This window comes from Cinclus cinclus, chromosome 5 (genome assembly GCF_963662255.1).
Source record: "Cinclus cinclus chromosome 5, bCinCin1.1, whole genome shotgun sequence".
In the NCBI taxonomy this organism is placed as follows: domain Eukaryota; kingdom Metazoa; phylum Chordata; class Aves; order Passeriformes; family Cinclidae; genus Cinclus; species Cinclus cinclus.
Genome location: NC_085050.1, coordinates 22,555,989 through 22,569,685, shown reverse-complemented (window position 1 = coordinate 22,569,685; position 13,697 = coordinate 22,555,989). Strand labels below are relative to the sequence as shown.

The 13,697-nt window shown below is 36.2% G+C and overlaps 1 protein-coding gene across 5 annotated transcripts in view; it reads right to left on the bottom strand.

Annotated features, from left to right (window-relative positions):
- WDR19 (WD repeat domain 19) overlaps positions 1-13,697 on the bottom strand; it is a 39,462-nt gene that overhangs the window by 20,959 nt on the left and 4,806 nt on the right. For 3 of the 5 annotated variants that reach the window (XR_009933201.1, XM_062492710.1, XM_062492711.1), the window contains exons 1-13: positions 11,732-12,093; positions 10,316-10,489; positions 9,073-9,143; positions 7,722-7,894; positions 7,510-7,624; positions 6,706-6,812; positions 6,178-6,300; positions 4,721-4,870; positions 4,001-4,148; positions 3,184-3,388; positions 2,470-2,629; positions 1,769-1,879; positions 47-156 (exon numbers count right to left, since the gene is read on the bottom strand). Coding sequence is in view for 4 of the 5 variants with exons in the window: in XM_062492710.1 (XP_062348694.1) it covers positions 47-156; positions 1,769-1,879; positions 2,470-2,629; positions 3,184-3,388; positions 4,001-4,148; positions 4,721-4,870; positions 6,178-6,300; positions 6,706-6,812; positions 7,510-7,624; positions 7,722-7,894; positions 9,073-9,143; positions 10,316-10,489; positions 11,732-11,874 (1,790 nt within the window). In the remaining variant the exon portion in view is untranslated. Of the gene's footprint in view, positions 1-46; positions 157-1,768; positions 1,880-2,469; positions 2,630-3,183; positions 3,389-4,000; positions 4,149-4,720; positions 4,871-6,177; positions 6,301-6,705; positions 6,813-7,509; positions 7,625-7,721; positions 7,895-9,072; positions 9,144-10,315; positions 10,490-11,731; positions 12,094-12,196; positions 12,278-12,616; positions 12,733-13,294; positions 13,411-13,697 lie in introns of those variants that run through there. The other 2 variants (XM_062492709.1, XM_062492712.1) reach the window with 2 other exon arrangements.

Genomic DNA, 13,697 nt, shown 5'->3' with positions numbered 1-13,697 from the left:
GCATTTGTTTAATATTCTTACGCAAGAGCCTTGCAGGAGAACTTACATGAATTCAAGCTGCACTGCATATTCCTTTGATATGAAAGGGATTTGGTCTGGGGCCAGACGCTTAGCCAGCTGAAGTGCTTTGTCCCAGTGCTGCAAGTCTTTTCGCATCTATTAACAAAGAACAGTAATATTTTCTGATGAGAGTATCAAATCTGGACTCCTATTCTGAACTTTAAATTATTCTAAATACAAATATTGACTTAATATTCTAGAAAGATTCAGATAATTTGAGAGATGTTCATCCTGAAGGAAGGTCTGTTAGGTTGACCCTGGAAATGACAGGCCTGTCAGTCTGACTTCAGTGCCTGGTAAAATTATGGAAAAGATTATTCTGTGAGTAATCAAAAAACATTTGAAGGACAATGCAGTCATTGATCACAGCCAACAAAACTTCATGAGAGCAAAGTCCTGCTTGACAGACTTAATTTCCTTTTATTATAAGGTAACCTACCTAGCTGATCAAGGATAGTCAACTGATATAATCATTTTGGATTTCAGTAAAGCTTTGAATACAGTCTCTAAGAGTGTGTAAAATGTCCAGCCCACAGCTGGATAAACACATCATGGGTGAGCAACTGGTTCACAAGTCAGGCACTAAGCTTTATAGTGAATGGGGTGACATCAGACAGGTGACCTGTCACTAGTGGGGTTCCACAAGGCTCCATCCTCAGCCCTGTGCTCTTCAACAGCTTCATAAATTACTTGGACACAAATAAGGTATAATAAATAAGTTTGCTGATACTACTAAATTGGAAGGAACTCTTGATTCCCTCAAGGGCAGGGAGGCCCTACAGAGAAAACTTGCCAAAACAGAGGGATGGGCAATCACCAACTGTACAAAGTTTAACAAGGAAAAGTGTCAGGCTCCATGTGGGACAGAACAATCCTGGATGTACAGAGAGACTAGGGAATGAGATGCTGGAAAGCAGTGCCATGCAAAGGGACCTGGGCGTCCTGGTCCATCACAAGTTGAACAAGAGCCAGCAGTGCCCTGGCAGCCAGGAGGGCCAACCCTGTCCTGGGGGACATTAGGGACAGCGTGGCCAGCTGGGCAAGGGAGGAGATTGTCCTGCTCTGCTCTGCACTGGGGCAGCCTCATCTTGAATTCTGTGTGCAGTTTTGTGCATCGCAGTGTCAGAAGGGATCTAAAGCTGTTAGAGAGTGTCCAAAGGACGGCAACAAAGATGGTGAAGGGCCTTGAGGGGAAGTCATATGAGGAGTGGCTGAGAGCACTTGGTCTGTTCAGCCTGGAAGAGACTGAGGGGAGACCTCACAGCAGCTACTTCCTCATGAGGGGAAGAGGAGGGGCAGACACTGATCTCTTCTCTGTGGTGCCCAGATACAGGACCCAAGGGAATGTCCTGAAGCTGTGTCAGAGCAGTTTTACATCATTGAGGAAAAAGTGCTTCACCCAGAGGGTGGCTGGGCACTGGAACAGCTCCCCAGGGAAGTGGTTACAGTACCAAGCTTGACAGAGTTCCAGAAACATTTGGACAATGCTCTCAGGCACATGCTGTGACTCTTGGGGTTGTCCTATGCAGGGCCTGGAGCTGGACTCAATGGTCCTTGTGGTTCCCTTCCAATTCAGGATAGTCTATGATTCTAGTCACAAAATGGCAAGATCAAAACCACAAAAGGACAAAATTATCAGAAGGTAAAATATTCCAGCATTAACCTGGAAACAAAACCAGCAGAAAATATACACATCTTAAATTAATACCTCAAGAGCAGCAATAGGACAGGAGGATGCCAAATACAAATCCTGAGCCAGGTTAAAATCACTAGTAAACATTGCAAGATGTCCTGCTAAAAGGTTGTGGTCTTCTATTCCCTGCAGAAAGCCATAATAGGTGCAGAAGTAGTCCAAAAGAAAATAAATACTGTATAAATAACATAAGCTAGCAAGAAAAATACAGAAAAATAGTAAACCAAAATATCCTTACATTTTACAATTATGTGTATCAGATTTTACAAACCAGAAAAAGCCCTCACATGCCACTAGAGCTGACAGTGTCTAAAATTAGCAATCTGCAGAAGTATAATTTTAAGGTACTATTTCACTTTTAGATGTATAAATGCAATCTGGTTTTGTTTTGGATTTTTTTAATAGCAGTCTTCAATATTTTCTCAAAAATAACAAATGGAAGTAAGAGCCTCCCAACACCTAAGACATGAATATATTCTACTGTTCTCAAGCAAATGCAGAAAGAAATACTGTGCAGTCCAGCAGACACCGCAACCACTTCAAGAGAAAACCAAGCAAACATTCTGTAGTTTGGACACTTTAGCCTCTATATCCTTTGAAAGCAACTCAACTTCTGTTTGAACAAAAACAACTCCTTCCCCAATATAAAAAAACCCCAAGAATTCTGCAATTCTTAAAGAGGAATTAAATGACCATATTTCCTATTTACATTTTACCTTTACTTGCTCTAGTGACATCACCATCCCAGCATTACCAGATGTGCGATAAACACGTATTGCAAAATCCACCTCCATATGATGTAAACAAGCTTTGCCCAGCTCATTCCAACAAGACTGGTCGTTCAGATGTGTGCAAATCTCCCATGCTTCAGAAAACCTACAGAAGGTAAAACAGATTTACTACTATCCTAATTTTAAATATACTCAAAATTCCCTCTTCACATTTTTTCCCTCCATCAAGAGAAAACAAAAAAATTTACTTCTAAGCCACGGAGAGAGAGAGATGTATCAGGAAGAAAGGAAAAATACAAACGCGTACCCTCTTCTGTTTCTACCACACTTCTTCATTAAACCATCTGCTTTCCCTACTCTGGCTTTCTTTCCATTATACTGATTTTGCATTGCTTCATAACAGCAGGAGGAGAGTACGACAGAAGCACCTTCAGCCAGTTTTGGAGAAGCCACTGTCATAAAACTCTGAATAAGTCTTGAAAAAAATTACTTCAGGCTTTTACTCAATAGTGAAAAAAATGCAAGCCACCACTGGGGTCATTTACTTTGCTCGGTCTGCCTGGAGAGCTATGTGAACTTATGCATCAATCTGATTTATCAGTATTCAGCAGGACACTTTAAAATCACCAGGATATGCTACATTGAACTGTAAGCACAGAAGAAAACAATTTACACAATATAATTAAAATGCAGATGTACCTTTTCAACATTAGAAGCTGAGTAAGCATTTGTCTCAGCATATCAGGTCCAAAGTCTTTCAAATTGCCAAGGAATCTGTGAGTACTTAAATAGACATTGTTTGTTTTCCCACTCTGAGTCTGACAAGTTAATTCTCCATTATATAACAACAAAGGTTTATGGGAATAGGGGACTTCCGTGCTGCCTGCCAAAATAATCCTTGATCCTAGATTCAAAGATCAGGAAGAAAAAAAAAAGACGTCTTGTAAAAATACCTACATGGTAAAAAGTATAGCAAGCAGTTGAAAACATGTGTATTTGCGGGGCATTAATTCAAGGTCTGTAATTCTGGCAGTCAGCAGCAACTACACAAGCACACATCTTTCAGTGAATATACAGAATATAATGCTTTTAAACCAGTAAGGTCCTTTTCCAAATGTTTGTATGTAAATCTCAATGTTTCTGTCTTGCAAATATAGAAAAGGCTATGTTTGCAATTTAACATTTTCAATGAATACAAGTTTTGTGACCCTGACAAGTTTTGTCACCCTGACCGTGAGATTCTTCTCATGAATGCTTCAAAATACAATTGAAGCACAATGTGTAACTTTCAGATGACATATTATAATAGCAAGAAGCTTATGGAGTTGAGACCAAAATGCCTTGAAGCCTTACAGAGAAACCTGCAAAGTAACTAGCTTTCTATTCATCAGTTGCACTTCAGATCTTCAGTAGTACTATTTATTTCTAAGACAAATTAAGATTCAGAACATGCTTTACCTTATTAAGTAAAACAGTACAATCTTTAAGAATAACCTTTTTAAAGAGCATATGGTACCTTGAATGGTGTCCTTATGAAAAACGTAAGTGTATACTTTATCATCATCAAAAGCAACAAAAACACCTTTATCCATTGGCCAGTTTTCCCACAGGATTCCTTTAATGGTTGGTGAGAAGTCTGGAATCTCATATACTCTATCATTTACCTACATATAATGCAAAAGTAAAATTACTACCAAGTGACTAAGGTGAGAAACAAAATATTAATCCCAGCTGTGATTAAAAAATTTAAATTTAAATTTTAAATTAACATCTTAAAATTTTAATTTAAATTAAAATTTTAAAAATAAGTAGCGCAGAAATATGAAAATTGTTTTAAGAAAACATTTCTTTATAAGAAGTGATTCTGAATAAGACAAGAATTTAGATCTGAAATGGAGAAAATACACATTATATAAATGATATTTACTATTCTTAAAAAAAAAAAAAGGTATGGAGAGGGGCAGTGAAACTGGCTAAATTATCCATATTTAAATATACAAACACATACATTTTTGAAAATTACCAATCAGGAACTTAGGATAATGAAATTATCCTGATCTAGTATGACAGATTTTATTTCCTTACATTACCGTTAAATTATCTTCAAGGTTCCTTGCCAGTTTCTTCTATCAGCATACATGCTCGTGTGACAACATGTTCATTTTCTATTGAAAACACTATACAGTTGAAGAGCCTGCTTGCAAATATATTGTACTGGTATCCCACACTAACTTACTGGACAATAGACAAAGCCATCACTTTTGTCATCTATGAAAGCCAGTCTGGTTCCATTGGGATCTGGAAAAACCTTTCTCACACTCACAGGATGCCGATATTCATTCACATATTGCCAGTCTTCAATGTAGAAATAATGAATAACTCCAGTCTAAAGAGAAATAATAGAAAATGTTAATAATTACATCAGTAAGTGGCCAGCAGGTAATTAAAGTGTCTTCTATCTAAGAGTATGGAGTATTCAAAAGAAGTACTTCTAAGTAGGTTTTTTTGCTTCATTCTCACATCATGTATTGGGTAAGAGAGGAAAAAATTTTGGGGGGCAAAAAAGGGATTTCGGAAGTTTCAGGGCTTCCTTTTTTGGGTGGTAGGTTTTATTTTTTATCTGATATTTATATTCCTCTGCTTTGTGGAGATGAGTGTTTTCTGTGCAGTTCTTTAAAGAAATGAAATGCCTGTCTCATTGCTGAGAGAAGCACAACCTTCAAATAAAGCTGTAAAATTTGTTTCCAAGGAAGAACCATACATTCTTAAGAAGAGAGGTACCTAAGGGAAAAAAAGCAATAAAACTAATTTGTGATTAAAGGTATATTTAAAAAATGCGGCTTTTGACATCGATAGTAGAATTTGCACCTATCAAATACATCAGTTGCAAATTTAGTACTTCAAATTTACCAGTATCAGTTTAGGTACTGACAAAGTAGGAAAGGCCTCATCAGCTACAAAACCACTCAAGTTATTAAACCAGATTTTAAATCAGAGATAGTGGTTCTGCCTTCCCTCTGGCAGGGCAATACATCAGCCAATATCACAAACAGTATGATATTACAGTGCAAAACGTGCCCTGTATTCCCAGTGCCAAAAAGTGTCCTGTTTGTTTTAAAAGGAAAAAAACTACCCTCATACATAAAAAAATCACCAGAAAAAATCCATAAGCATGTCCACTTCCTTCTTTAGTGCCCTCCTTAATTCCTACCCTTGTTGAAACATGTAAAAAAAATTATTTTTGGACAAAGGCTTCAGCAGCAAATCAAGGCTTTCATTTATGCTACAACACTTGCATACATTTGTCCACATTTTTCACATACCACCTAAATCAACAAATTTTCAAGGCAAGTGTTGTTTTTTCTTATATCTGGAAGATATTTTGATTGCCAACTTTCTCACTACTGCAACAGAATTAAGTACTGCTATTTAAAGCAACAAACTAGTTTTGCAACAAACACTAGTAAAAGCAAAACTTAATCTTCCTGCCAATGCACATCATATAAATGCAACAGTAAAGGAAGCTGGATACAGTTTTGACTGTATTTGCTCAAAGTTCTTGTATAGAAAATAATCTGCTCTAAAGTTCACAGATGCACTTTTTGTTTTGCTAAAAGCATGAGCAGTAATCAAAAAAATGCAGACAGAAATATATTCCATCTAAAAAGATCTTTAAAAAGAGATAATACTTACATCTGTACCATATATGAGGAAATCACTAGTTAAAGCATGGCATAAAATTTGGTATTTGTCGTCATCAGTTGGGAAAAGTCGAGTTTCTCGTTCTTCCTGAGCACCCAAACCCTCACTTTCTATCTAAATATAAAGAACAGAATGAACTGAAAAACTCCACTGTTAACAACAGGGTATCATAGTGTTGCTTGTATCAAACTCTCAGAAAAATAGGTGAGACAACCCTTGCATGTGCATCCCTTAAGATCCTAGCATCTGCTTCTGTCACATTACCAGAGATATTTAAAATAAAATTTGTTAAATAGCTGACACAAAAACCTTTTTCTTTACATGTTCTAGTCTAGGTTGTATTTCTAAGTCTACAGAAACTCAGCTCTACATTTTACTTAGCCAGCAAAATTATTCCGAAGAAATTTTATCTCCATTAACTGAAGATCATTGCATTTTATTTAATTTTTTAAATTACATTAACTTGTTCAGCTTACATCAACTCATTAGTTCAGCAATACAAACTGTCAGAGTTCTTACCATATGCAATTGGACTTTACCCTCAAAAAGAGCAGCAGCATAATCGGAATTAAGGCGCATACTTGCTACTGTCCCCAGGTACTCCACATCTTTAAGCTTTTTTACATCTAAAGGATTCAAACAGAAAAGACAAGGTAAAAAATATTTTGATTTTGTACAGGTCTTCACTTATCTAAATTTGAAGCTGAGTAAGCAGATATGAAAATCTCACAACTATGCAGAAAGAGGACAAGTCACACATAAAGAGGCTTTCTTCTTAGCAGTCAGAGAACTGGTTAGAAACTACAAGATAAACTTCTTCCTGTGCAACTCTGACTAGTACTGTTAAATTTTATTTAATTTACCGTCACTGGAAAAAAGGGGATGCTTAGAAAAACACAACAGTTTGAAATCCACCATATAAAATCTGGACAGAGAATAACCAAATTTTCCTTACCCCATAAAAACAACATGAAGATCTACCAAACTGAAAATTTAAACTCTCTGATCATAGTTCCCAGGTACTTTGCTGAACTGAGTACTTTAAGACACAGATATATAATGTCTCAAAAGCCTGAAGTCCTTCATTAATTAACAAGATGATGTGATAAAACAAGCAAGCAATAATCTACATTTCATGATCAATATCGCAAAATGAGAAGTTTTATTTCTATTGTTTACAACACCTTGCCATAACTGCTTCAGCCTGTGAAAATTATTTTTATTGTACAACACGGAATGTTCAGAACTGCTAAACACAATACTGAATTAATAAAATAAGACTGAGTGCTGCATTAGTTTTAAGAGAACTAAATTTATGCTTACTATTCTCTCCAAGTGCATAAAACCAAGCCCGATTGTTCATTCCTACAGCCAAATGATAAACACCAATAGCGACAAAACTGGGCTCTACTTCAACAGAGACTGTGATTGGCAGCTCCTGTAAGAAAACAAAACAAAATAATACCATTTTCATCCCCTTTTAATGCTACTTTAATTACACCTACATGAAATTTTAAAGGAAGAGGTTATCATACGCTCTCCACATGATTTGCTATGGTGACTTCAAGAAGAGAAGTGAGGTATGCAATCCGTGTACTGCAAGCATCTCCAAGGATTGGAAGCTTTGTCAAGAAAACATGGAGGGATCCTTTTCGTGTAGATACTGCCAACAGCTGTCCATCATCTGTCCAAGCCATCTGATCTACACCTAAAATATTCACAAGTCTTTGTAAAAATGATGGCTCTTTCTTTAACTGTTGTAACCAACAGGCAATTATTTTGCTCTAAACTGTGAAAATGGTAGGAATTCATATCCAGAATATATGTACTAATGTACTCAAAGCTAACCAAATAATACCATTCCAAGATCAACTAGAATCACTCAAATCAAACACATAATTTAATAATATAGCATTTTCCTGAGAGTGAAGACTTCACAGAATCACAGAATGGTTTGAGCTGAAGAGACCTTAAAGGCCATCTAGGTGCAACCCACCTTCCACTAGACCAGATTACAGATCCGTTACAAAACTGATCAACACTCTTACTGTTTTCAACACTGACAGTTCAGACAGTACATTCACAGTAATCAGTAATACTGGAAGCAGCTGAGCAGAATTCAATCTTTTTCCCCTTACTGCCAAATCAGTAAGCACTAAGCACAGAACTGGTGTTTGTTCCTCAGTGTCTGAAAATGCCATTAGTAAAACTATACTCTAACTGACTAACTAATACCAATATTCCAAGGGAGACAGGGAAGTTAAAATATCTTAAGTTTCTTAAAAAGAAAAAAATCAAAAAAGGAAGGTTCTTAGAAATAAAAATGGTGCAGGCAACCAGCTACTTGACAGTAAGTGAAGCAATTACAAGCACTGCATAAGGAGATAAGGGTGGAAACTCACTACTCAAGAAAATGGTTTTGTAACACTATTCTGGAAGCCACAGGCAGAAGTCCTGTACATCAGGACAAAAACAGATCCAGTATCAATGTTAGTGCAAGACATGCTGAAAAGCACAAAAAAAACCCCAAAAAATCCTCATGGAAAGAAGCAGAAACCAGTTAAGTGTATTACTGTAATAATCTGAATATACTGTAATACAGGTTCAAAACCACACAACACTAACTGAATATAACACTATTACATGACACTAACTAAATATTCTGAGAGCTGTACTTCTCTATACTTCGAATAGGTAAAATATGTTCCCATTTTGCTATAGGTCACCTAATAAATACAAGTTGGGAAAATAGGAATTTTTGGAAAATTCTATATTTACACAATTTTTCCAACAGCAGTACTTTCACTCCATCAACAGAGATACTGTCAAAACTCCAGTTTATTTAATGTTTAAAAATTTCTATCCCCACAGAGAAAGTTAACATACCTTTGTTTTCTTCATCCAAGTTTATTATGGCATACATTTCTCTCAGATCTGTCAGATCATGGATTTTGATGCTAAAACAAAAATGAAGAGTCAGTCATTCCCACCCATCTAAATATCAGTCATCATCAACTGGAAGAAACCCAGTCCAATCAAGACAGCCTAATGGAGCAAAAAGTAGAACACAAATACAAAATATCTTCAGTTTCCTAAAAACCAACACATTATTATCTATCACTGTAAACAGTGTATCACTGTATCACAGTACAAAAATACTTGCTCAGATAACTAAAATTTGAGGAAAAGGCACAAACCCAATTTGAAAGAATTTAGGGCTGGGAAACATAGACTGTTATTCCCTTTTGATCTGTTACAGCATTTCACTTTTAAAAGACATTACTGATGGACACACAGGGCTTGAAACACAGATGCAAAAAATAGTTCCAATCCTACTGCATATAAAAGGGACAGACTGAGAGTTTACTTATGCTGTCACTCAATGCAAGTTAAACTACTCCTTAAAGAAATAACCCTTACTGTACAACAGCTCAAGTAATTGAAGTTGCACCATATTTTGCTCATACCACTCTTGATGTCAAGTGTCATAAATCAGTAGTTGGTCTTACACAGAACTGAGGACAGAGAGAACAGTTTGAATCCTACTGTGACACAATTCCTCTTTTGCTGAAGAATTCAGATCTCACAGAATCAGGGATTAGCATGAGGAGCTAAAGGAGCTATTCTATCATATGCACAAAACATTTTGGAAAAATTCCAGTGTATTTAATTATTTATTTCCTTAATTGCTCACACTTGTCATCTTTTGTCTAGAGTGCAGGCAAGACAAATCAACATCAGGTATCAACATTCTCAGTACATATTTAAATTAATTTTTCTCCTGTGATTAAGCAGATGTTTATGCTCAATCAATGAATCTCAATAAAGAAATTTGAACTGTTTTGTAGCTAAGTTACATAACACAAAAAGAACGAATAAAAAGCAACAATATATACCAAAGTTTATTTCTTTTTTGTTTAGAATTAATTATGACAGTTGCAGAGATTTTTGTCAATAATAGCTTCTCCTAACTCTAGGCAGAGCAGCAGTTCCACAGAACAATTCATCTTACCTTTTCTAAATTCACTTCTTAGGGAGCCTTGAAGCCTTAGAAAGCGTAGCGTGAATGCCCAGTAGCTCCAGCTCTGGGAGATGAATTCTATTCTCTCTATATAAAACTACCACTTACCAATTGTCTCCACATGAGGCAGCTTTGTTTAATGACTGTGATATAGCAATGCTGCTTAGATTATCCTTATGATTATGAGCTTGAAAGACTTCTTGTCCTATTTCACGAATGTGTGTAGAAATTACTACAAAACACCCATGTGAGAAGCCAATCATAATATAGCCATCACCATACCTGTTACAAAAAAGCAATGAGTTAGAAAAGAGACCTATTAATGCAATACGTAAAAAGCATTTTCTTCCAGACTGCTGGGGGTACAGTCAATGCCCCTCAGTAACAGAAAAAATAAACAAATTATGTGAATTCATATATATCATGTTGAACCATATAATATAAAAGAGGTTAAGGGAAAACTATCAAAGGTCTTTAAAGGACAGAAACATGTCTGTGCCCAGATGCCTTGCAAATCATCTTTATTCTCTCCTGTATTCTATAATGCCACTTTATTTTCAAGCTGCACACATGGCAGCGATGCCAGGAGAAAGATTTTTGTTATATTCATTGAAATAAATATACCAGAAGATGGCAACTTTCATTTCAAGGTTCTGGTGTATGTTCTGGCCCATCAAAGCCACGTCAAAATGTCAGTCACTGTGCCCTTAAGGGCACTGCAAACACAGTAGAAGTACCAAAGCAACAAATTTGTGAATATTCTGTTTACTTTTCATACCTTCAAGTAGAAAAAATGAGGCTAAGGCACAAATAGCTAAAGCATGCAAAGATGAAGTCAAATATTATCTCATTAACTCAACTGCAAGAAAAAAATCACTGCAAGGGAAAACAGCCCAAGTACACCTTGTTACACATGGTGATAAGCATATAGCTTCAGGTTTTCTTAGTGCTGTAGTGTAAAGGGATGTTAATTCCATGTTGACTGAACAGGCATTAAAAGACAAGCTGTAATGACTCAAAGATAGAGAAATAGTACAGCTACTTTTTTGGTACAGATCTGAAATTCCTAGCTTAGGCTTTCTTCATAGGAAAATTACCAATGGTATTGCACAATAAGAAGGCTACAAGAACTCTGCACAGCTTTGCAAATCAACAAACTAGCTGAAGGATGCAACTCCATCCCTGGCTCTTTCATCAGTTACTCATCCAAACAGGAAACAATCCATAAATCCCTCAGTTTAACCTTGTCAAAACAGTAACGTATTTTTGTTTAAAGCTGAGCATAGCAACAGTGATTCTGTTGGAAGGTCCTGTTTTTACAGCTGTTGAATCATCAAGAAGAAAAATATTTTAAAAATGCAGACTGCCTTGTGGTCGGAAAAGAATTGCTGAAAAGTCTACAATACAGGCAAGAAAAATCCAGTCTGAGCAAGGGATAGATGATTTTGTTTCCAGCATTTATCAGAACTACTTGGAAAATACCCAGCTTCTCAATACTAGATTAATTAAGGAAATTCTACTCACCATTTGTAGCTTACAATACTGCCGTAAGGCTTCTGAAATTTCAGATCAATTGGGTTATCAGGATCGTTCAAATTAAAAAGGAAGAGAGTCTTCTTGCCAACCACTATACTTACCTGCCAATGAATGAAAAGGAAAATTAACATGACAAGAATGGCGTAACTTTAAAGTAAGGCCCTATATCTTCACTAAAATATGAGATTTAGGAATTTGAATAATCCTTAAGAATCCCATGGATCTGAATTCTGAATCATCATCAACAGTGGAAGAGATTTTCAGGACATTCTCCTGCATAAGCCAGTGATTCATATATCTAAATGCAAGCTCAGCAGAACACACATCTCAAATTCAAGACTTTCTCCTACAGAAGTCAGCCCCATTTCCTCAGAAGAATAGGCAGCAGGTCACATGGAGTTATCCTTTAGATTATTCCCACCTGAACTACAGTATTTTGTAGTGATTCCTTACTGTGCTTTCCCTGGTTGATACTCTTTCATCTGTCTTCATAACTGAGAACTGCATGTCACTGGGATCTGAGCTGACTGAGGTCTGCAAGGAAAAGTGCAGATTGAGAAACCAACAGTTAATGCAGCACATATTGATGATAAATAATTGCATTATTCCTGCTATGTATAATTTTGCATAAGGACACACATGGAAAGTTGCTACTGCATTTAGTACCAAAATCAAGAAAATCATTGGAGAAAACATTACCTCAGTTTGGGTCTTAATGACATATTAGCATAAAATATACAAAAAAAAAAAACAGCTCCCTGTCCTTGAAAGCATTGAGATTCAAAAGGCACAAGCTCCCATAGGTCCCAACTTTCCTGGGAACCAGAAGAATTAATGTACACCTTAAAATCAAATGTGCATTATAAATACTACCTGTCTTATAGTATCCCCTTCCTGATTGCTTATAGTAATCATTTTGTCTTCACCACCTAAAGCAAGGAGGTTTTCAATACTCCAACAGCCACAAGTAATTCTCTTAGTGTGTTTACCTGAAAAAGAAAAAAAGCCTATACAACACAAATCAAACACAACCACAAAAAAAATCTGTGATAGAAATACACACCATTCAGCCACTCAAACAGATTGTCAGAATGTGAAATGACCTGACAGAGCAAGAGCCTTTTTATAAAAAAATCTGCTCTCAGATTGAAGTCTTTTGACTTTATATGAAATAGCACAGCCCCTGTTCTTCCATTTCTTTGCATCACATTTCTGGGGATTGTGTTACATCCTCAGCTTTTATGCCCAGAGGTACCCTAAGCAGGTAAGGAAGAGTAACTTAGCAAACGAACAACCAAACAAATCCTTTGCAAGAAAGGTAACACAAGTGCCCCATGAGTCAGTAAGGCAGTATTAGGTATTTGTGTATGCATATATATAACTTCATATACTCTAAAAATACTCTGCTGAGTACACCAAAGTAGAAGGTGAAAGTTGAGTATGAGCACATTTTTTACCTGCATGTTCATATAGAGAATTGGAAAGAAAACTATGTATATTAACAAAACTGCACTTTCACATGTGCCAGAATAGTTTCAAACCAGTCCATACCAAGAACAGAAATCTTGCGAGAAGTCTGACGGTTATATATGAGTAAGTTTCCCTTTGTTGTTCCAACAGCAAGTAAAGTTCCAACTCGAGACCACAACAAGAAAGACATTGCATCCCTAAAACAAAGAAAAAATTTACTTTGTATAGCAGAGATTCCTCTCATGTGTTCACATATTAAAACATTTTGTATAATAAATTTTTGTATTTTATTTCTATGAATCATACAGACCAAGGATAACTTTTAAATTAAGCAAATGTTCTCTACCAATATCAGAATTATCTAAGTATGCAGAAGATAGTAAAACTAACAAAAAATGGTATGAGATAATGTAACATGAAATTACAAACAAAAATGGGTCTGCAAACATCAAGAGTCTTTGACAGAAACACTGGTAACTATTCA